The 23,971-nt window shown below is 39.3% G+C and overlaps 1 protein-coding gene across 1 annotated transcript in view; it reads right to left on the bottom strand.

Moving 5' to 3' along the window:
- Positions 1-214: 214 nt before the first annotated feature.
- The window catches only part of lrrc75bb (leucine rich repeat containing 75Bb), a 42,547-nt gene continuing 18,790 nt past the window's right edge, over positions 215-23,971 (bottom strand). The window contains exon 4 of the mRNA XM_041811301.1: positions 215-2,456. Coding sequence (XP_041667235.1) covers positions 1,856-2,456 — 601 coding nt within the window. The 3' untranslated portion in view covers positions 215-1,855. The remainder of the gene's footprint in view (positions 2,457-23,971) is intronic.

Genomic DNA, 23,971 nt, shown 5'->3' with positions numbered 1-23,971 from the left:
CTGATCTAAATCCTCCTGAACATCTGTGAAAAGAGCTGAAACATAAAGTCTGGAGAAGGCATCCTTCAAACCTGAGACAGCTGGAGCATGAAGAGTGGGACAAAATACCTATGGACAGGTGCAGAAGTCTCATTGAGAATTACAGAAATTGCTTGATTGCAGTGATTGCCTTAAAGGTTGTGCAACAAAATATCAAGTTAAGGGTACCATCATTTTTGTCCAGGTCAGTTTCATTAGTTTGTTTTTTAAAATGTTTCTGTTGAACCACAATTCAAAAGCAATGTCTGATAGTCATTAGTAAATTTTCAGTTATTTTTTTTCATTGTTATTTTTGCCAGTCTCAAGTTATTGTGGAGTTTTCTTTCTTAAACAGAAGGGTATCATTAAGTTTTTCAGTGTGTAGGCTTATTCCTGTGTTTCATGAAGATGTGGAGGGTTGACATTTCAAGCCTGGTTTATACTTCTGCATCAAATTGCTGTTGTGATACATACAGGTGCAATACTTTTTTTTGTTTTACTGTTGATGATTACAGCTTAGAGGTCACAAAATAAAAAAAACACTATCTCAAAACATTAAAATATCACAAAACATGTTGACCTAGAAAATTATGCTCATTTATGCACTCAGTGATTGGTTGGAGCCCCTTTTACTCAAATTAATGCATCTACTTTCCATAAACATTATAATAAACAATGCTTCACGTTGAAATTGAAAAGCTTTATCACCTGCTACTCTCTTTCCTTCCCTCACTCTCACACATCTCTTTAATAAGAGGAATGAACTTCAGATCAGTGTGCTAGGGTTTTAAATCTGAGCTGAAAATGTGACAGGTAGCCTCTTTTGTTGTTTAAAGGGTTTTTATATAGACTCAGAACAGGTGTAACTTTAAGGGAACATTGTTTGCAGCCTTTGCGTCAAGATTCTGGTTAGATCGATTATATCTGGCTCTTAGTTCATTTATTTTTCATGCCATAATATAACAAATTCACAGGTTCTGCAGATGTGTTGCCTAGTTGAAGTGTTTGACATTGATGCATTTTACGATTGCGACGGTATAGAAACACGAGCTACAAGGTGTTAAACTGTCAATGGGGACAAAAAAACATATTAGAATTTGTCCATCCTTGTTTGAAATTTTTTTTTCAGCTGCCTTTTTTTCTATTTCTCCCTGATTGAATTTGTGTTTCTGATTGTAGGCTGCACTCAGGAGACAGCAGCCCTGTTTGAATGGGAAACAGAGTAATGTGAGCATATTTGGTAAGTTGGGGGGGGGGGGGGGGCACCAAGTAACGCTAGTTGGCGTAGAATCATCTATATCTGCATCATGTTGCATTGTGGAAATGATTATGTTCAACATCACTGAGGAGAACACAGCTACATGTGTGGTCCTCTGGACGGTGCATGCTACAGCATAGATTTAACACAGAGGTATAAATCAGGCTTAAGAGAAACAATCCAGTTAGGTAAAAGTGCTTAAGGATTAAAAGTAAGCAACTTCCCCACCTTTCTCAGGAGAAACTGTTGAGGTGCCATTGTGCAAGGCACTTAACCTCCAGTGGACAGAGGAAAACATCTGGAAGCTTTAACATGTGGGGGCAAAAAATTAAAAACTTGATGCTCTGTAAACTCCAAGAATGTAAGGTTTAACTGTACCTGGAAGAATGAGTAAATAGACTCTGTGCCTGTCTCACATGGCACAGCATCCAGACAGTCACTTCTTTCAGAGTTATTTTCAGAAACATGTAGGTCAGTGTGAGATTCTGCCACCACGACACCTCAGACACAGCGGGCTTGACTTAGGTCAGGGTGATTCTGAAGGAATAAGGGGCACTAAAAGAAAGCAGCTCTCAGCGATCACCTCCCACAGAAGTGCAACGACACACTTTTTGATATGTTTTCTTCTCCAAAGCCCCAGGCTCGAAGCTCCAGCCTGTCCTCCTCCTCTCTATCATCCTCCTCTCCATCACCCTCCTCACACAGACTGGGCTCCTCCACAGACGTCTCCATGTTTGGTGCATAGCCACTCATTGCCTGAGCCTCTTTGTACTCATAAATAGTGGGTAGGCTGCTGCGTAAACCAAATCTGCGCCGCAGGGCCACAAGCAGCGGCTGGGGCACGGTGAAGATATCCACGTTGTTGCCCATGTCGACCCAGGCTAGCTTAGGGAACTTCTTAGGATCCTTTACAGCATCAGTCAGATCTTTCAGGATGGCCACTGTCAGACGGTTTCCATTTACTGCCAGGATGGACAGTTTGGGCAGGCAGCTGAGTGAGGGCAGCAGCAGCCGTAAGCTGTCGTCCTGCAGCTCGGTGAAGCTAAGGTCCACAGCTGACACGCCGTCACTGCTGCTCTGGAGGTAGAAGGCCACGCGGTGGATGTCCCTGCCTGACAGCGGGATGCCGGACAGGTTCACCACATCGCCGGAGAGTTTCTTCTTCAGGGTGGTCTTCAGGCTGTTTGAAAAAAAAAAAACAACAACTTTGATTTGTTGCACACAGTATTGAAGATGTTCACACTTCAGCAGTGGCAGTTACTTTAAAAGACAAATGATCTATACTTAATGATGCTGAGCTTATTGATTTAAAAAGCTCTGTTCAGGGACTCCACTCTGTCCCACTAATACAGGGGAATTGCAAAGTGTGCAAAAAAAAGGGGAGAGAAAAAAAAGAGAGAAACAACATCCACCAGAAGAGTGTGCAGCAATCAATAATGTAAACGAGAAAATTTGCATTTAAATGTGTCTCAGTCTGAGTTCCTCAAGTAACAAATGTCTCCTGGGCTGAATGTCAGCCACTGAAAAGCACCAGCTGTTTTCATTTTCGGGTGTCACTTCTCTCCTGTAAAGCCATCTCTAAGCCAGCTGCCTGAAACTCCAAGTCCTACACAACTGTCAAAGACAATAAATAAATATATTAAGGACTCAAAAAGAGACACAATACGGGAAGAAAGACAACTCCTCTTCTGCTTTTGCCAATTAGTAACAGGGATGTCATGTTGCCTTGAGCTAGGGTTGAGGTGTCAGTAATGTGCCATTCTAAAAACAGAGATTTGGGAGAGATATGCTTCTTGGAATTTTTTCAAATCAGGTCACTGTGTCTGAAGTTTTGTGAATGACACATGATGTAAGCCACTTGAGCCTATCAACGCATTTACAAACATTAGAGCCCACTGGTGTGATCCATGTGCTTTGGGGATTCACGCGCCACAAATAACCATTAAAATTGTGAAAACAGATACCACCGTCAAGCTATCTTGTTAAAGGACTAGTCCAAAAACTTAGCACTGCAATCCTAAAACCCCGTTACTATTAATTAATAAATAAAAGCTCTCAATTAATGAAGCGGAATCAGATATTCTTTTCCTTTTACTCCACAACTACATTACCAATAATGCAAACTGACCAAAGAAAGATCTGTGAGAGACTTCTGGGTTTATGACAGTAGCAACTGATGAAGTCTCGTAAGGTTTATAAAGAATGTTACAGTTCGGTCACCTCACAATGCCTACCAAATATTATTGTCTCGAGTGACATCACTTGAGTCTTTTATTAGTATGACGCTACCATCAGTAACAAGCTAACTTACCTTTGCATGGATACAGTCAAAGATGGTGCACAGCTAAATGATAAGCATTACCGTGCAAGGATGACTGAATACTTTCTTAGAGAAAAGGTGATCGCCTTAGACAATGTTTTTAAGACCATTTTTACATTAGGCACTATTGTTTTGTACTGTGCCTGGACATAATTGCTCCCTCCTTTCCTTATCACTACTTTCACATTAGTAACATTGTCCAATACAGTGGGTGGTGGTATGCTGGTATTTGGCTTGAAAAGCCACCAAAAAGAAGAAAAAAGAGATAATCATGGTATCTACTCAGCTCAACATTTTTTTATGCTCCATGCAGACAATGGCAGTCCATCCAGCAGGACACAGGCAAAAACCCTCTTCCAACCTCCAGATTCACCCTGCTTCTCAGAAGATGGGGTCCTGTTCATGAGTGCGGTTAAAGAGGAACGTGAGATTGACAGGCGGATTGGCGTGGCATCAGCAGTACTGAGGGTGCTGTGCTCGACCGTTGTGATGAAAAGGGAGCTGAGCCGAGAGGCAAAGCTCTCAATTTACCAGCCGATCTACCTCCCAAAGCTCACCTATGGTCATGACCTCTGGGTATGACTGAAAGAATGAGATTGCAGATACAAATTTTCTGGGCACGTCTGTCTGGGAGGAGACCTCAGGGAAGGCCCAGAATGTGCTGGAGGGATTACATATCCTGTCTGCTCTGGGAATGCCTCAGGATCCCCCAGAAGGAGCTGGAAAGTGTCGATGGGGAGAGGGACGTCTGGGTGGACTTGCTTAGCCTGCTGCTCCCACGACCTCAAAAATACAAGTACACAAGGAATGTGCAAGATTTTGGAATAAAAGCTCAAACATTGACATTACATTGATTTTAAAACAATGAAGAAGACATTCAGTTCAAGTGACTTCTGCTGTTAGAAGACGAGATATGGCAGCATTCATCCAGCTTCCGGTATGAAGTGGAGGTCCTTGACTGCATCCAGGTCCCTCTCTGCGACCTGGCCCCAAGCGAAAGAGATGGATGGATGGATGGTGATTCAGTGGAACTGAACTCTGGACTCAAGTGTACCCAGTTCCATGTCCTGGTCCCTCTGAGATTACTGCAGAGACTACTGTCTTTACAATAACTATAAAAGCTAAGACCAACAGCAAATACGCTGACTGGAAACAAGTCAAACAGTTAGCATGTTCAAAAGCAAATAGTAAACCTACGAGAGCTTCTAATGGTCACTAATTAAAACTCTTGTAAGGAACTTTGAGTCTGAGATCATTTTATTTTCCTGCTCTCTTTTCATTCAGACAAATCACTCGCTGTGAATCTTTGCTCATTATTAGTGTCCGAAGACACCTGACTGGCAGCATCTTTTATGTCGTTAAAACTAAAACACACTATCGATCCTGTCTCTGATGATTTTTTTTTTGCTTTTTTTAAGGCTCCAAAGATGCATCAGTATTAATTCCAGCCTTTCTGATAACTAGGGAACCAGGAGAATAATTTCTCATCCAATTAAGCACAAATTGAATTTCTGTTGAGCCGACTAGTCTAAAGTCAAGCAAATACATTCTGTGAACCAACATCACACTGTAACAGTTCTACAGCTTCAAGCTGTAATTATGTTAAGTGGGTGTAATGGTTCACGAGGTCACACTTTGGTTTGTACCTAGGTTTTGGTTTGGTTTCTGCCAGATAATGCCCTCAGTTGGTCTTACTTGCCATTACAGGCCTTACTTAAGCCCCCTATTTTTGGTCCAAGCAAGCCTAAAAGTTCTGCGCAGTAGTGTATTTCCTTTAAAGAAGGGGAAAATAAAATTTGGATCAACAATGTGAGACATAAGCTTAATTTCTTTGTCAGTCTTTTGATGAATTTCTTTAGTGAAACAGGCAGGAATCAATATCACAGTGGATAGATGGACAAACACATGGTAATGGGACAAAAATGAGTGAAGAGCAATAAAGGCAACTGATTGTCTCTTTCGGTCCAAATGATTTCAGGGAAGAGGTGTGAGATGAGTCTATTTTAAAGAAAAATACTGCTATTACTTTCACAGCTGTCAGGCTGGATCACTGTACCCCTCACTGAGCAATCAGAAGTAAATGTTCTCTGCATATCAGTATTGTTAAATATGCATTGGAGAGCTTTAAGTAAGCTCCATGCATGCTATGGCAGCAGTGGAGGATAAGAAGGAGCCTGCTGCAGTGCATTAGAAATCTTTTGTTTGTAGCAGCATTCAGACTTGGAAGAAGCCAGCAGGAGGAATCTGCCAAACAAATGACAATGAGGTGGAAGCGTAGGAGACTTTGTTTAAAAAATTGACACAGTAGAAAAATGTTCTGGTTAAGTGGCCTCAAGTTTATCCTCTCTTTGTCTTAGTCCTGTTTGCCTTTGCTGGTCCCTCTGCTTCCTCAGGCACAGTGAGGATTATCCATGCACCTCTCTCTCTGCACTGTCTCAGAGCTTTATAAATCGGCAGGCTGTACATTTTACATCTATCACCCTTTCTGCCTGGTTAGGGGAAAAAAGATCTGTAGCACACCAGGGCTGTGATTCGCATGATTATCGATTCCAAGAACAGGCTATAACTCATTTCTCTCCTTCACTTTTTGCTTTCTTGCTCATAGCCTGATATCATGTTTCTGCTTTTTTTAATTCCAGGCCTCTTTTCTCTTGTATTTAACAACTAAAACCCTCTTTCTTTTCAAATCTGCTAAGGAACGAGCATCAAATTTTCTCACAATTATTTGTTTTTTGTCCCAGAATCCTTTTGGCCTCTTAAGGTATTCAGACAAAAAGCTGCAAGACAAAAAACACTCTGAAATCTGTAACAAAGAAATGCCAAAACTTATTTAGAAATCCAACAAGCAGCAGTCTGGTGACATATCAGTGGGTCTGTGGATTTATCTGCACGCTGGTGTGTTGTGTCTCAGGATAGAATCCCTGTCAAATTCTCTGTTTGATTGGTATTTGAATGTCATTTAAATAAAAGATTTTTTTTTTTAACATTGTAAGAGATTTTTTTCTTGTTGCTCCTATCTCCTATCTACCCCTCGTTTACTCTAACAAGAAAAAAATCAAGAAACCATACTGGATTCTTCCTGATATATTAAGAGGAGTAAAAATTGGGCCTTCCACACGGAGATGAATTTAGGAGATTCTGCATTTCATCCACACAGAACCAGTATTTTAGGAGCACGAAATATTTAGACTTTTTGAAACCGGGTCCCAGAGTGAACAAATCTGTACACCAACTGTTCTGTCTCTGTGTGTGCGACAAAGCGCATCTTTCCTGAAACGATTACATCATAGCCCACTTAACCCGCGTGCACAAGCCCAGCTAACAACAACAATGGCAAATTACATGATTGTGCTCCTGTCTTCTACTCCTCTACTACCAACAACAAATGGTCATGGAGAGCAGCATATGCTGCAAGTTCTTAGATCCAGTGCAACCAGAACAGCGGCCTGGAGAAAGTTTTGGGAAAGAGAAAAGTTTTGGGTGCATTTGGTCTGTAATCTTCTTCTCTGTTTTTGCTGTATATCTGTGGCAGTTTTACAGCACCACGTACATGCCTGGCATATAAACTTTTCAGTCATTTTGAATGGTTTCATGATTGTGCAGACATTTCTTGAAACAATGCCATTCTTACTTAAAACTTGTTCAAAACTTTTACTCTAATTTATTAAACTTTTGTAATCAGGTTTTTGCAGGTCAAGTTTTTAAATTTTGGTATCCAAAATTGTTATCATTGTTGTGTTGCTTGTCTACAATGGCACACTCCTTGTGCATGAATGAGACTCCGGTTTATCAGCTGATACACACGCAGACCAAGGTGATTTACTGGCACCATGTATACAGAGGAGGTAAGTGAAGTAACAAAATAAAACACTAAATGAGCAACGTGACATTAGTGTTGTTTGGATAGCATCTTCGTAAGCAAGCTATCGTAATTTAACATACATTTTATAGAACATAAAACACCAGATTGTATTTCATGGTCCGAAGTCATGCCCTACCTTTTCTACAGAAAGATATCGATCCATCTCCTAATGTCTATTAGTTATAATATAAAAATTGACTCTTTTTGCATTGATGAGACTAATAAGTTAATTGCCTAATTATTTCCACACTTAAGCCTTATTGACTTTAGCTGTAGCTTCTAAAACCGCCTGGGAAGTCTGTCTATGTCTGCAGTTTCTTGGCACACTTGACCACCCCTGTGAGGGTTTACTGTACCTCTGTGCAGCTTCTGCACTTTACTGTAATGAAACTGATTATGAGTATCGACTTTTGTTCTCTTGGAATTATTTATAGGAGGGTTTTCCTTCTTCTGCAGGAACCCCATCCTCTCTGCTGTGATTCTTTTTGAGTGGGAAGAGCTTTTCTATATATTGATGCTGAGTGCAGGATGAGGGTGGGCTCTAATTTGCTTTTAATGAGACAGAGTATATGACAACTTCATACTTTCAAATCTGCTGCCTCCTGGCTCCGTGGGCGTCGTTCCGCCCACAGGCTGCTCGGCTGACTGCAGGCTCGGGGGCAGAACTAGAACTACTAAAGCCACAGTGTACATAGTCCATCAAATGATAACAACACAAACAACAGAAAATGTCTCATCTTAGTCCCTCTGATGTGGTTGCCATGCTTGTAGGCAGTGGTGCACATCCTTTTGGACCAGCTCAGACACAAACAACTTCAAAGGAAAGTCTAACCGCATAAACACGAAGAGAAACAAGAACGTCCCCTGCATTGGGACTCATTTAAAAGCAAACAACTGAGGGAAATCCATTTATTGACATCCTCAGGAGCAACTGATACAACAGTGCAGGAATCTAATAAGAGCTGACTCTCATGTGTCAAACTATTGGCTGCTAAATGTGGGTTCAGGCAGACTGTCTAATTGCTTTTCATAGCCTGTCTTTCCTCAGGGATGTTGTTAACTTTTACACACTGAACAAGGGTCCTCACTGTTCCATAGTTATGTAAACCCCAGAGGTGGGAACTAAAACATCTGGGGTTTGTGATGTGTAAATGGAGTGTAGGCAAAGAGACCCAGCTCACTGAAAAGGTCACAACAAAACAAGAGAATGTGTCTTCTAATCATAAGTTGCAGAAACTGTATTTGGGATGTTCACCGCAGAAGAATCAGTGTTTGAAGCTGTATGCTGCAAGTGTAGAGGTCAGAATGGAAAACAATCCTGCAGCGACCTGATCCGTCTCACAGGCTGCCAGTGTTGATTTACTAGACAGCATCAGCTGTCCAGTATCTAGTGAAATAATGCAAGCAGAACACATCTGTTGAAGCTGAATCCCTCCACAGTAAAGTGAAAATCTATACAATACACCACCCCACACACACAAATATATTACAGTTTGTAAAGACATTATTGTAAATATCCCCAACTACTCCGTCACACATCTTGGATAAGGTAGTCTACAAGGAATTACTTGCATACTTGTTCTCTGCTGCTAAAACTAGCTGGTGGACAGCATCTCATATGACTTTAGCTAAGAAATGGATCAGAAGATCTCAATTTCTATGTCTAAAAGATGCTGTATTTACTGCTCCAGAGTGGCTTATTTTAGCCCCGCAAATAACTTCCTTTCCTCTACTTTCATTTATCTTATTTACAGTCTCTCTATGGGACGTGGACTTCCTCAGTGCTCTAGTCTAGGTCACCTTCTTTTTCCTATTAAACTGCTTCTGTTGGCAGTTTTTTAGATTAACACTTGTTTTGTTCTTATGCAGATGACATTCAAATCTATATACATAAAAACAATCTTCCCTAAAGAATTATTTCAGAAACGTATTCTAACTAAAAGTCGTCACATGTTCAAACCCTCCTTTAAGGCAATGACAAGATATCTTTGATTACAATTGTTTAACTGGTTATTATGTGTATTTTTTTTAACTTAAAAATGTTTATTTTCTGGATTTTAACTGAATCTCTGAATCTCACCTTCAGTATTTTAGAGTATGCACACGCACAGGGCATGATGTGACAATGAAACAGCCAGCCATTGGTTGTCACATCCTGTGTGACATCCATTTGGTAAAACGTAATGGTGGCTAACGCTAAGCTAGCAGCAAAGACAAATGAAAACGGATGAAAAAATGGTTAAATAGATGTTCACTATTGGAGTTGCTAGTGTGGATTTAAATGTGGATTCTTTAAATGCCAAAAACAGTCACTCAAGTTCAAGACTTGCTAGAAAAGCTACTGCCAGAGCACTGGGATAGTCATTACAACAAAAGTACGTGGCTACAATGTATGGCTCAAAGAGGATTCAACTTTGAGTAACCTGTGTCTCTTCTTGTCATATACAACATTGGTTTCAAAAGGGTTAAGGTCAGAAATACAGTACATTAAAATAATACATTAAACACATTAAATGTTTAGATTTTTACAGTTTCCTTTTAAATTATTTTCTTTCCAATTTGCAACAAGTCCTTTTTTACCTAACAGAAGCTCCCTTTTTTCATAATTTAAATCAGGTGTATGTCTGAACATAAAATTGTTCATATCCATTGATGTAAAGCACCAAATATGCACTTTGAAGCTGTGTCCTACTTCTAAGTCATGGTTTCAGAGCATTTTGGTGCTCCAAAAATTACCACTCTGGCCTCAAGCCCTCTCTTTTTTAATATATGATATGTTTTTTGGGATTAAAAAAGACAAGAACCTTTGAATAAAAACAAACCAACAGCTCCTGTCTGCGGTGACAGTCTTTATAATCAGCCAACAACCCGTTCAAACTCCGTCTTCTGTGAAGAATGAGAATAGTACCAGCTGTCGTCATATCGTTCAGCAGGGAAGCCAATAAAAACAGCTTAATTTAGCTAACTACACATTCAATCTACTTTGTATTTTAAGCATGTTTAAGCGTGTTTGACTATTTTAGCACTCCAGTGAAGTCTTTCTTATAATTCTACAGTGCTAAAAACAGAAAGCAAAAAGTGAGGTCAAACAGTTAAACATATTTTACTTAACCAAGTCTGATAACACTCACCTGTCCTTCTTTTATTAAATCCAACAGAAAAATGAGCCAGAAGGTAAAGAATAACCTTGGCACTCCCTCCTTCTCTTGATTTATTACTAATTCATGAGAGTAAATGAAGGGGAACATGTATTCTATGTGGGTGGACAGATTACAAGTTTCTCCTGCCATTTGCTTTTAACTCTCACCCTTATGGCAGAATATTGAAGAGCTGTACTTTTCCCCCTTTGAAACTGTCAGCAGAGTGAACATGTTGGCTTGACCCCTTCAACTCTTGTTGAAACACTCACCACTCAAGCCTGCTGTCTCTTTTCAGGTTAAGTGTAGAGGGAGTGTTTTGTTTCATCAAAGTGGAAACTGATTAACAGAACAGGGAAATAGAGCAGCTGCAAACTAACTCTGATAATGAGCACTTGACTTGTGTAACTTTAGAAAGACGACTGGACGACTGGAAAGCTTCCAGATTACGGCTGATGCCAGATAGTTTCAGAAAACGAGTGATTACCGAAATCAGTGGACCATCCCTGACCTTGAAGTGGCTGTAAGAGGCAGTGATGTTGTCGGAGGATGCACAGCAAAGAATCATTAAGATGGTCTGAATAATCAATTATTATTGCATATCAAATTTAACAAATGTTTTAAACAGTTTACAAAGAAACCAAAACAAAGATGAAAAATCATGCAAACTTATTTCCAATGTGTAAAATCAGGCCAAAAATAAAGTCAGCTTGATAAAAGGTTTACAGTTGACTTTTAAAGAATATCACTGTTTCTCACCAGGTGATGCTGTATCTTAGTGGAGGGGATTTTTCTTTCTAATTAAAAAAAAAAACTAGCGTAGTTTGTGATTTGACATGAGGCTTGTACTTTATCTCCCTTCCTCTGTGCCTCTCTTGACTAGTCCTGCACCACCTTATTCCTTAGTTTTTTTGTGTGTGTTTCTGTCCTTCTGACAATATTCATCGGCAGCAAATTAACGATGCTCTAATGATGATGATGTATCATGACAATTTATTGACTAATCAAACAGTTCAGTGATATACTCTGGCTGCCATAAATATACCTGAGTGGCACACCCGAGTATTGCATTTGCAACTTTAAAACTGAAAGAAGTAGACTGCATTTGTGTGGAAAACAAAGCTCTCCAATGCATATGCAGCTTGAAATCCTGGTCTTCACTGTACGTAAATATGAGAAGCTCAGCGGTAGCTTAGAGGTTTTCTTATAGTAGGAACAGCGCAGTTTGTTGGTTTTTTAAGTAATAAAATGAAATAAATTGATATGTACACTGCTGAGGTTTAATTTCACGTATGACTACTCAACCGAAGTGAGAGAGACCACATATCAAAGCATTAATCTGCAAAGAGGAGTGACAGCCCACGGAGCTAGCTTTTAATGTTCACCATGCTGTAGAGAGTATATCAGGCTCACATCCTACCCAAGGATACAATGACCCTGTGAGGAATGTGACTGTTTTTCAAGGATTTTCTCCTCTTTGGACTAGTCAGTTAAACGAGATTCAAATGAGAGTTCAGCCGGATGGGGAAATAAACGCTCAGGAAAATCCTTGCTAGTAATACACCTGAAGACATCCACAGCACATCCATGGGCTCAGGCAACACTACTACCCAACTGGGGTACCCTAGGCCATGCTTACTTGCCATATACTACTCTTCCTCCTCCCTAAAGATGGGGACTTTGTTATTTTTAAACAAATTATTTTCCCATGCCCCTGTTAATATGCAAGGACATCCAGAGCACAACCAGGATTGTGTCAGCCTTCTTTCCTTCAAAATCTTTTACAAACTTGTCAAAAAGATCTTAAGACTTTTGTCAAAAATATTTAGAACTTTTAAAAACTTTTTTAAAACTTTTGTCAAAGATCTTTAGAATTTCTTGTTAATTTTTTTAAATCAAAAACTTTCAAACTTTTGTCAGGAAATTTAGGAGCTTTTATAAAACATTCTCAAAAACTTTCCCCACAAAGTTATTAAACTTTTTTCCAACAGCAAAGCTTTCCCAAACCTTGAACCATTTTTTACGTAGGTAAGAAGAGCAGCAAAAGAGACAAAGAAAATTTGAGTAAAGCTACTAATTCACAAGGGTTAGCTAAAACACCTGTTCAGCCTGAACGTGCTCTGATTCAATTTAGTATTTTTCTAATTTTCTTAAAGACACTGCTTCATTACTTATTGTCATTTATAAAATATTTACAAATTAAAAACAATTTTAAATGAATGTATAAAAGGATTTAAGATTTATTACTTTCTCACAGGAAGCTTGATAAATAATAGTATTTGGTCTGTACCAATAATGTATGTGTATTTTTTATTATATAAGAGCTAATATCAATCCAACTGTCTCTCTCCTAGAATATAATCTGTCCCATAAATTCATATTATGTCCTGCCGAGCATGCAGAGACACTCGCCTCAATTCAGAAGAGTGAAATAGAGGTACTTGAGAAACAGTGGCTGTGATTGCTACTCCACAGGCCCGTGGGATTGGTCAGATCAATGTCTGCTTCATCAACGCTTTGGTCCTGACCTGTTTATTCCTCAGATTGATCTGAGCTGTTTTAGCTCCAGGCGTGTGTATAAAACATGTACGGTTGTCTTGCTCAGCCATGGGAGAGCCTATCAGGATCTAATGTACAAACACATCCTTGACAAGTGAACAGCTTGTAAAGAACTGCTACCTTATTTCCTTTTTTTCTTGTCTTTTATCTGAATTTGCCTTCAGGCCTGTGACTGCAGGCTACAGAGCTGAACATATCCTGAACCAGTTCGTCTAACTCAGTTTTAACATCAAAAATGTGTCTCTTAAGCCTCGGGACAGTTTGGCCCGTGTAAATGAGAATCATTTACAGTCACTCTGAGCTGAAAATGTAGTTAAATTTGCCTCATCTATGCAGCTGTCACCCTGATACTACGGCTGAGCAGGAAATGTAATGAGAAACATGAAAGTGGGGATTTCACACATCATGCAGTGTCCTCCAGTTTCATAAGGATAATGGCACAAGAAAAAATAGCCTTGAAGCAAATTTGGATTAAATTTCAGTGAAACAAGTAGCAGACAGGCTGATTAAGGCTTCCTCTGTTGTATACAGGAAACAAGGCAGCTTCCCGCTGTGCTGTGCATTGAGATTGCAGATCTATCACTTGGAGACCGCTATTTTCATGTTTGGGAGTAAATAGTAATGTTGTCAACAAAGAGTGAACAGCAAGATGGTAACAAGAAGTGAAATGTCTTTAAAAAAGAGAAGGAAGTTTAAAAAGGGTGATTCAACACCCTAACAGTTAAACCCTTGAAAGTGCAGCACAAATTTTGTCATCTGTCTTGTGTGTCTACAGATGTGAAGGTGGAGTTTTAATGAGTTCAGAGAAGGACAAAAAAGGACTCAAGGGAGTACAATAAATCTTATTAGGCTGTAAGCTACTCCATCATAAAATTCTCCTGGGTTTTTTTAGACATGAATGTGAGGAAAAATGTCCATCATTGACATTTTTCTCCATACAAAAACAACAACTTAATAGAGTTCCATAGATTAATAGACCGAGGAAAATATGATCCACTTACTCCTGATGGTAAGATGAAAATCTCTCTTAACCACTCTTCTACTTTGACATAAACATAACACCAACATTGCACTATGAATCAATTTGAAATTTATGTGGCTTTTGACAAAAGCTACAAGCATATTTTTGCTGTTGTGCCAATGATTATGAAACCTCTTGGTGCAGAATGTACCCTAATGCAGCTACGGAGTGTATATAACGTTAAATGTAATCCTTGGGTGAGCTATAAATTCACCTCTGATTTGATTTGATGTGACAAACTAGACGCTTATAGGAGAATCCTGTGAAGGAACACATAGAAAACAGTTTGCATTACATAACTGTATATCATGGAGGAGTGCGCCTGAGTGTGCCACATTGTGTCAAGGCACAGTTATGAAATCAGCATTAAAATGCAGGGCTCCAAACACACACACCAAGGGGCTTGATCGTGGGGAGTGATCTGTATCAGGCTCAAAGCAACGAGACCCACAGATTATCAGAAGCACAACGATCTTTGTTTCTGATATTGTCTCGCAGCAGCTGCAGCCTTATCTCAGATTTACAGTTAAAATCCAATCAATGCGAGGTTAAGAAAGGTTTAATCCCTGGATAAGAAACAAGGAAACCCTGTTATTTAAAAGGGCACACCATACATTTTTAACGATGCTGATAAAAACATGTGTAGCATCATGTTTACAAATCAACAAATTTAATGGTTCTAATTCTTTCATTAAGGCCAGTGCCCTGAAGTTTAAAGCCATGGATACTGAGGTTCTCTTCCTCTTCTACTTCAACCACAAGCATCTCAGCTGTACAGCAGGAAGCCCTCAATTATTCATGGATGAGGATGGCTAGATCTTTAAGTCTCTATTAAAAGTGGAGGTCAAACAGAAGTAGATTGAGTGCATGGTGCAGTCAAGTGGAATACTCCACGTCTGAAAGGAAAATGACCAGAGAAAGAAAAACCTTTCAAGAACCAGGCACATCTGATTGTATATTTAAAACATAAAGTCACACTTTCCTCATATTCTTTCTTGTTTTTTTTCTACCCCTTCTTTAGAACTTTGCCTCAGGAATGAAGTTTTGTAGGTTACTCAGAGGTCAAACCTGCTGAGTCAGAGCCTGTTTGGCCTCTAGCACACACCTTAGGGGGTGACTTGGCTGCAGAAATGGGTCATACACTTGTTAAAGTCAGATGACACATGGCTCAGTGTACACATGCAACACGCACAGTGACTGAAATGAGGACAAACCATGCAGTTCATTTTTCAACAGTGTTAAAGTGAGCGGGTGAAATCCAATTACGGTGGCAGAGTATTATCATTATTATGAGGCTTCAACTCTGGGCTAGGAAATTTTTAGCTGCAGGTAATGCCATGAGATAATATTACAAGTTAAAAAATACCAACATGAGGCATAAAACAGAAGCATTATAGCCTTACAAAGAAAACAAACAAAACAGAAAGGGGTTTCTTTTCTATTTTAACAGAAACTTAACAGTAATATAAGAGCAAAATCATGCGTGACAAAGCAACTTTTAAATGTGGAGATTTTTTTGTTGCAACAGAGAGCAGCCCTGAGAAGCTGGAGACAAGACAGGAGAATGAGTTCCCATGGGACAAACAGATATCTTTGTCTTTCTGAAGCTGATTTGTTGTTCACTTTGAGATTGCTTTTTTGTGGTTTTTCTACTTTTGAGAGGTACTTTAGGAAGTTAAAGGTTTGTTTCATATAAAGTCCTTTGGAGATCCCCCCCGTTAAAGTGAACTTTTCTACGCCAGACTTATGGCTTTTACCACAGGATGGGCTGTAATGTTAATGTTAATATAGAGATGTGATTTACTGTCATTAATGTTTGCTCTGTTTTTCTTTTTAAAGTTGACAAGATGCTTTGCACGTCCTTTCACTAACACATTTTTGCAGCAGATAATAGACCTGGCATGTATCAACCTCAAGCAGAGCAGAGTGGTGCTTCTGGAACAAACCGGAGAAAGACCCGAGCGCAGGCAGAGGAACAAGAGGGGCCTAGCTGCAGATCGTTCATCTCTGACGGCCACTCTTATGGACTGTTCATATGAGATGTGTATCTCAGGAAGGAAGTGCTGTAATTTGCCAGTATAATGTATTTCTAATTTTAGATTTTTTTGTTTAATTTCAGCTTTATTCATAAACAAAGTCTGGCAATTAAATTCATGAAATAACCGCATGCAAACATTACAGACCAAGCAACATTTCACAGATAAAACAGACATAAGGATAAGAGGTCTAATCTGGGATAAAATTATGTATACACCTGTTTTAGAAGTAGTTATACGAGAGCTGGCTCACTTTAGCTTCGTATTTTTAGCTAAAGGTAACATAGCTATGCTAGCTATTAAGACTGCTACAAAGGCAAATGTAGCTAAGTTAGCTTTTGCAACTTGAGCTCTAGCAAATGTAGCTAAGACTACACAGCCAGCAGAGCTTACATAACTCCTCTGTAAGCTTAGCTTTCGCTAGGTTAGTTATGTAGCTATCTGCATAGCTTGCGCAGCTAATGTAGCTATGTAAGAAATGCTTGCTGCATTAAAATGTTTAAATGGAGGATGAGCTATTTTGCTTTGTTGCTTTGCTTTTTTGTTGAACAGGTAAAAATATCAGAGTCCACATATCCCCACCCTTGTGTGACCCTTCTGTTGCTTACACTTGCTCTGCTGTCTTGGAGTAGTTTGAGCCAGAGTCTCTGTCCACTCTTAACAAAATTGTCAGTCAGCTTAAACCTGCCGGCTGTCCCACTGATGCTATCCCACCTCGCCTCTTTAGAGAGCTTTGGGAAACCATTTGTCTTGACGTCCAACGAATTATAAACAGCAGTCTTGCTTCAGGCAGTGTTCCACCTTATTTTAAAGAAGCTGTAGTGGTACCTTTAATTAAAAAAAACTAATTTAAATTGCTCTGTGTTATCTTTTATCAGACCAATATCGAAGCTTCTTTTTATCTCAAAAATCCTTGAGAAAGCAGCACTATTACAAATCCAGCTTTATTTAGATGATCATGACATTCTTGACATTTTTCAGTCTGGTTTTAAGGCATTTCACAGCACAGAGTCTACACTTTCAATGGTTTTTAATGATCTTTTACTGACTACTGACTCTGGTGACTCAGCTCTTTTAATGCTTTTAGATCTAACAGCTGCTTTTGACACAGTAGATCACACAACTCTCATTGCTCGCCTCGAGAATTTTGGAGGTTTAACAGGTACAGCTCTTAACTGGTTCAGGTCCTACTTGGCTGAGAAGTGTTTTAAAGTGAAAATTGGTGACTGTTGTCTCTTCCTGTGCCCCCCTACCCCGTGGAGTTCCCCAAGGTACATTCTTGGTTCCATCCTTTTCTCCCTTTACTTCCTTCCTCTTGGCTTGATTTGTAAAAAGCATGGAATATCTTTCCATCTGTATGCAGACGACACTCAGGTTTACCTGCCAATAAAGACGAATGATGGCAGCTCTCTTAAACGTTTGCTAGACTGTTTTAAAGACATTAAAGACTGGATGACCCTGAGCTTTTTAAATTTTAATGAAAAGAAAACAGAATTGATAATTTTTTGGCTCCAGTGGAGCACCTCTCAGGGAGATTGACCCTCTTTTACCTCATTTTAAACCCACAGTTTTAAATTTTGGTGTAAAAGTCGACTGATTTTAAATTGGATCAACACATAAATTCTGTTAAATCCAGTTTTTTATCATCTGAGGCTTTTATCCAAGCTTAAATTGGTTTTATCTTTTAACGACTTTGAGCGAGTAATTCATGCTTTTATCTCTACACGGTTGGACTACTTTAATACACTTCATGTTGGTGTTAACCAGGCTTCCCTCGCACACCTACAGTCAGTCCAAAGTGCTGCTGCTCATCTTTTAACAGGTAAATGAAAATATGAACACATCACTCCAATCCTGGCGTCCTTCCACTGGCTTCCCATTCATTTTAGAATTCATTTTAAAATTGGGACTCGCTGTGACCTGGAGCTGACTAACATGTGGAAACAAGATTCTAGGATCAATTTCAAGTAATTTATTGCACTTTTAAGTTGACTGGTTATTATCTGTTTGTCTTTAAAGGACAAAATTTTTTTTCTTTGGTTCTGAAAGTCTGCCTGCTATCCTTCAGTTGTACTCTTGTAATTACACTACATTAAAAAACCCATAGAAACACTATCAGGGAGTCTCTCTACACTGAAAAAACCGTAAACTCTGAGTGACTCATAAACAAGCTGAAGGGAGTGCCATCTGGTCAGTGTGAACACATAGCTGAGAACAACAAACCCAGAGGGAGTTTGACTAAACTCTCCTTTTAAGAGGCCATTATGAAACATATTAACAAATTGTTTATATGATTTATGCCATAGAGGGTTTGCATGTGATGTCACAGACAGTGTGGGTCTCTGCAGTTCCAGCCACTGAGTGGCAGAAGGTTTGTACTGGTGGCAGAAATCATTAGGGAGCAGGCAACAAACAGCACGGATTGTCATGAATCACCTAAGTTACAGTCCTGTGCCAGCTTTCCCAGCTCTGCCCCAAAATCACCCACACTCCGCATATTACAATGGTGCCCTCTGTTAGCACTATGATGCAAAGAACATTCCAAAGTCACTTCATAACACAGAGGAAGTCCCTGAATTTTAACGTTTTAGGATTTTATTGAAAATCTGTACATATTCCTGATGTTTTTCTGGCACCATTTTTTAACCGGTACACCAAAGAAGTCTTCTGAGAGGTATCAAGGACAGCTCGAATAATGGCGTGGCGTGCAAATCGACACAGACAGACAGGCTGCCAGTTATAGTAGTAAGATAAGCTTAAGCTAGAAGTAAATGAACCACTGAAATACAGAGAAATAACTAACCTAAAGCTTGGTATTAACAAAACTTTGACATTAAATTATCAAATTAAAGTCACATATTAAGGCTTTAAGAGACTCTACAGGAATGGTTGCAAAATTCACAGTCACTGAGTGACTTTACTCACAAGCACTAACTTTAACCTTCTGTACCTGTACAAAATTCAACATTAATGAAACTTAAAGTTGTTGAGATATTTCAGTCAAACCATCTACAGAAATACCAGACTTAGATATTCCAGCAATGCATTCCTTGACTGTACTAGACAAAGCAAAAAAGAAACAAGAAACCCCAAAAGGTCACATAAACAAACACAAAAGGTCCATTTTTAGGGGTTGCAGGAATTCATGGCTGGCAAAGGTCTAAACGTTGATTTTCTGATAAAATAAATCAATCAATGCAGGCATGCACTGTGATTGGACAGACAAATAATCCTAAATTTTAAGTCCCCCTCACACTCAGATGTCAGGACTGCAAAAATAGAAGTGTGGAGCTATAATGATATTGCCGTGGCCCTGGAAGGATCAAGTAAGATAGTAAGGCTCAAAATAATGGCGAGGAGGTGAGGTGGAGGGGATTTCTTTAAAGATTAGAGCAAATTAGCCTGAGCAGAGCAGGAGAGAAACTGCAGAGAGAAACTCCATGAGCACTTCTCTGCTGATTAACTGGTGAAAAGCTGTCAAGAAATCTGAACTAGAAATGTCATCGTTAAATTGGAGAAAGTGGCCGTAAGCATCCCCCACTACACAGATGTCTAAAAACCTTCTCTTCCCTAGCAAATATAGTCAAAGCCAGGATTTCCAGATGGCTTTTAGCTGGCTAATGCTTCACAAGGTATGATTCAGAAGTGTGAGGATGATGCCACGAGAGGAAATCACTTTTTTTAGTTTATGGGCAAAGACAGGTCCTTAACTTGCTGATGTCAGAGAGAATTTTTCCAAGCAGAAAGAGGCACATTTTTGAGTAGAAAAAAGCAGGTCACAGGTGTGTGTGCTTCAGCTTCCTCCAGGATTCCTGTGGCAGCAGAGGATGATTCAACACAGAAGATTTTTTTTTAGGATAAGAAGTCAAACTTTATGATGAGACACCAGGGCAGATTCAATAAGTCATAGCCGAGCTGGGAGAATTTTAATTTGTAGAATGAGGGGAATCATTCAAAGAAATTCCCCCAGAAAATTTCAAAGAATGAAAAACTTTATGAACAAAGGCTGTCATCTATGGGTTGAGGAGAATATGATATGCATGAAGTGTTTCAGTGCATTTAGCTTGCATTCTTTCTAATGGCCAGCAGGGGGAAAAAATAATTCCAATGGTGTAGAAGTCTGCACAGTAAACTTTGTAGTGTTAAAGTAACACTTAAGCAGTTAAATTTAACACTGTATCTGGGTGTATATGGTCCCACCCTGAATTGGTGTTGAATTTACTCTTTCTCTAGTGTTAAAAATAGTGTTAATTTCCCATCATTATTTGTGATTGGAAATGTGTCTCTTTTTGAGATCCAGGTCATTTGGCTCAGCTCAGTGATAACAGCTGGTCTTTTGGCTCCCAAATGTCTCTCCATTTGGCACAGTTTGTTTTTTAAATGTGTATTAAATAACAACAACAATGGAAGATTTCTGACCTCCTGTGTTTCCTATAAATGAGTCGTTTCACAGAACAGGTTCATTCGTGAACAATATATCATTACTCAGTCACTTACACCACAAGGTTTATTTGGTTCATATAACACTGTTTCAATTAAAAGCACGTTTATGGCAATACAAGAAAAAAAAAAAAGCTGCTAAAGAGGCACATCTAGCCTCTAAGCTCAGTACAAGACTGCTCAAGACCCTTGTCTCCTTTCACTTAGCTCGACATGTAGTAGGAGGTCTGCAGGGCTACATAATATGTGATACCGATTGCCTCCATGCCAGGATAATTGGTTATCCCTCTGGAAAAATCCCTCTTTTGTAAAGTGCATGGATCACATCTAATGTGTGTAGAAACTGTTCTCCACTCCCTGCCCCCCCATCTGACACTCAAGCTTCATCATGTGACTGAATACAACAGGTAGACTTCGCTCTTTTTCAGGACATCGTTATATCACAATTTATTTCAATTGGTATACCAGATTTTTTTCTTGATTATTTTGAAGAGTAACCAAAGATCAATACAATTTTTTCTATTTGAAAACCTACATATATGGGTCTTTAGTTTATAATTGTTCAGTTAGGGTAGGGTATTAGGAATTTAATTTCTACATCCTGCATTAGAAAAACACATAGTAACTGCCTTTACAGCAGTGATCAACAACTGGCGGCCAAATCAGGCCCACCACAGCTTCCCATCCGGCCCCCAGAAGATTTCCAAAGTCCAAAAATGTGCAGAGGAAAAATATGTTGTGGTATTTAAGGTAAGTTATTTCCAGAAACTCCCTATAAGCTTTAAAGCATTGGCTTAATGTTTGACCGGCTGTTTTCCTTGCCAGCTTTCCACTTCAGGCACTTTCAGAGTTAAATTTTCCACACCACAGAACCAGAGCAATACACTGGTTTCCCACCTGTTTTCCCCACCAATCACAACACAGCATTTTAGCATCAAACCCAGTGATCGACAACATGCAAGCCCCAGAAATATGCAGCCAAAATATCACAATTGCCCCCTAGTGGCAGTTGCAGTTTTAGGTGATTGGGGCCTATCTCCCTGCTGATGGCAGAAGCTATGTACATTTTTTAAGGAAAAACCAAATCAGTCATAGCAATAAACAGCTGAAATTCATTGGTAACACGAGGCTCTACCAATCAGATACTGCTGAGTCACTCTTGGATTGTAGGTTGTGTAGTTCTGTTTCCCAGGGTAGCCAATAAACTAATTTTTCTTAAACCCAGTTGATATCAAACAAACTTGAACATATACTACTGTTTCACACTCAGGTAGCTTGTGGTAAGTATGCCTTGAATGGTTACAACATTGTGGCTAGCAATCAAATCAGCCAAAGAGGCAGAGACTGTGTGAAGTGACTGATGGGGACAGTATGAAGGAGTGGGTGGACGTGTCTTAACCCCCCTCCCAGGCTTGTCTATGATGTTCTAAAGGCCTTTTTTGAAATTCCGGTGTCAGTGCACCTCAACTTAACCCCTAAGCCTTAGGCCTAGTTTCTGTTTAAAGAATGACACCTTGATAAAAAGGATGATAAAATAGTTAACCTTTTAAGTGCAACCACCTCAAATTTTAAATCCCACACAATGTTGACTTCTAAATCACAATAAAGGCTTTGCAACGCTTATCTTCAGCAGTACCACCCTGGAGTCCAAATCTAGTAACTTGAGGTAAAAAAAAATCCAAACAGGATGTCAAAGGCTGGAAGCCTATACGTTTGTAGACATCCCCAGTATAAGTCTAACATTCGTTATTAACCTTTTTTATACAGTGTATGGTTAAAAGGTTTAACTGCTCAGAGGAAAGGTGAAGATGCATACAAAGGAAATGCTGATTTTGGTTAAAGCTTTCTGTAGTTTGCTGATCTGGCTGCAGACTTTAAACTGTTACAGCTTTCTTGCTTGCAGAGATTGTAGGCAATCAGATGCTGTTTGTGTCTGTTTGAGGCGTACCAATGCCTTTAGCGGGATGAGGAGAGGTCAATCTGCTGCTGATGAAAAGAAGATGAGCATATTTGTCCCTTTCAGACTGGGTTTGAGTAGACATCTGATGGAAAAATCAAGCTGTAGTGCAGCAGAATCAGGACAAAATGAGAAGAAAAAGGTTTCTGGTTGGAGTCTGGTCCTTTGAGCTTAAAAATCTGTTTTCTTTTGATTTGCACAAGTTTTGTTTATCATTGTTTACAATATGAAGATGACAAGATGTGATGAAATAGTTCTGTTGAAATGTTGTGTAGGGTTTTAACTTCTCTGAGAATATTGCTGTTATATTTCAACAAGTCTAAACTGCACAATATCAAATAATGGTTAAGTTTTCCAGCATGTTCATGATGTTTACCAAATGTTTTTGTTTTGGTTGTTACCTTTGACATAATCAGTAAAAGTCAATGTGACTTAGGACTTTGTTTTCAGCGTGAGCCATTTGAGCTCTGTGAGGTCAAATATCAGTATTCATCCAGACGATTAAGACTCACCCACTACTGATAACACCTGCTCAAACGGCTTTCATACCCACAATGCCTTTCACTCTCATCATCAGTCTGCTCAACAGGCACGGCTGAACATAAGCACTAAATCCTGTCAGTGATTCTGCTGAACCCCGTGTTCTACGCTGACTCAAATAAAGCAAAAAGTGCCAGACGCACAGATTTTCTTCACTTCTTCCAGTGCCTTTCCTCTCTTAAGCACAACACAGTTTCCGTCATCTCCTTAAACCAAAGTCATTTTTTCAACGTGCTGAAGAAGTCTGTAATATCTTCTGTAGGAGCCAAGTATCAATAACTTCCTTGAAGTAAGGCGAGTAATGAAAAGGATCTACAATGGGAATCCAATCTCTTCAAAATGTGCTGCAAGGGCAATTTGAAGTGTAATAAAAAATATGAGCTTGATCAATCTGAAATTCAATATCAATTACAATAACATTAAAACCCCCTCTAGGGCTCTGGTTATACAGTACTCCTTTGAAGCCTGGCACTAGCTGCTGCACAGACTAAGATGATATTGCTTTGATAATATATATACTGTGGTGCAGTTTCTGTGCTGTTACAGTGTTATAAAGGCAAAGCAGGCTGAAGTAATTAAAGCTTAAATCATGATTTATGTGCTTTTGCTACCAGTTGCATATATTTCATTCAAATAATTCAATTGGGTGTGATTGGAGAGGAGGCTGCAGCATATTTCTAGAATGACTGAGTAGACTTTTCAATATCAGTTGGAGAAAATAGAAATGTAATATGGGCTATATATATATAAAAATATACGCGCTTTCATTCCTTAACATGAAGAGATCAAAATCACGATCGATTCTAAGCGAGGCAGGAAGAAA

The sequence above is a fragment of the Cheilinus undulatus genome, linkage group 17 (assembly GCF_018320785.1).
Source record: "Cheilinus undulatus linkage group 17, ASM1832078v1, whole genome shotgun sequence".
Lineage (NCBI taxonomy): Eukaryota > Metazoa > Chordata > Actinopteri > Labriformes > Labridae > Cheilinus > Cheilinus undulatus.
Note: the sequence above shows the minus strand (reverse complement) of the source record. Positions and strands in the feature narration are given on the sequence as shown.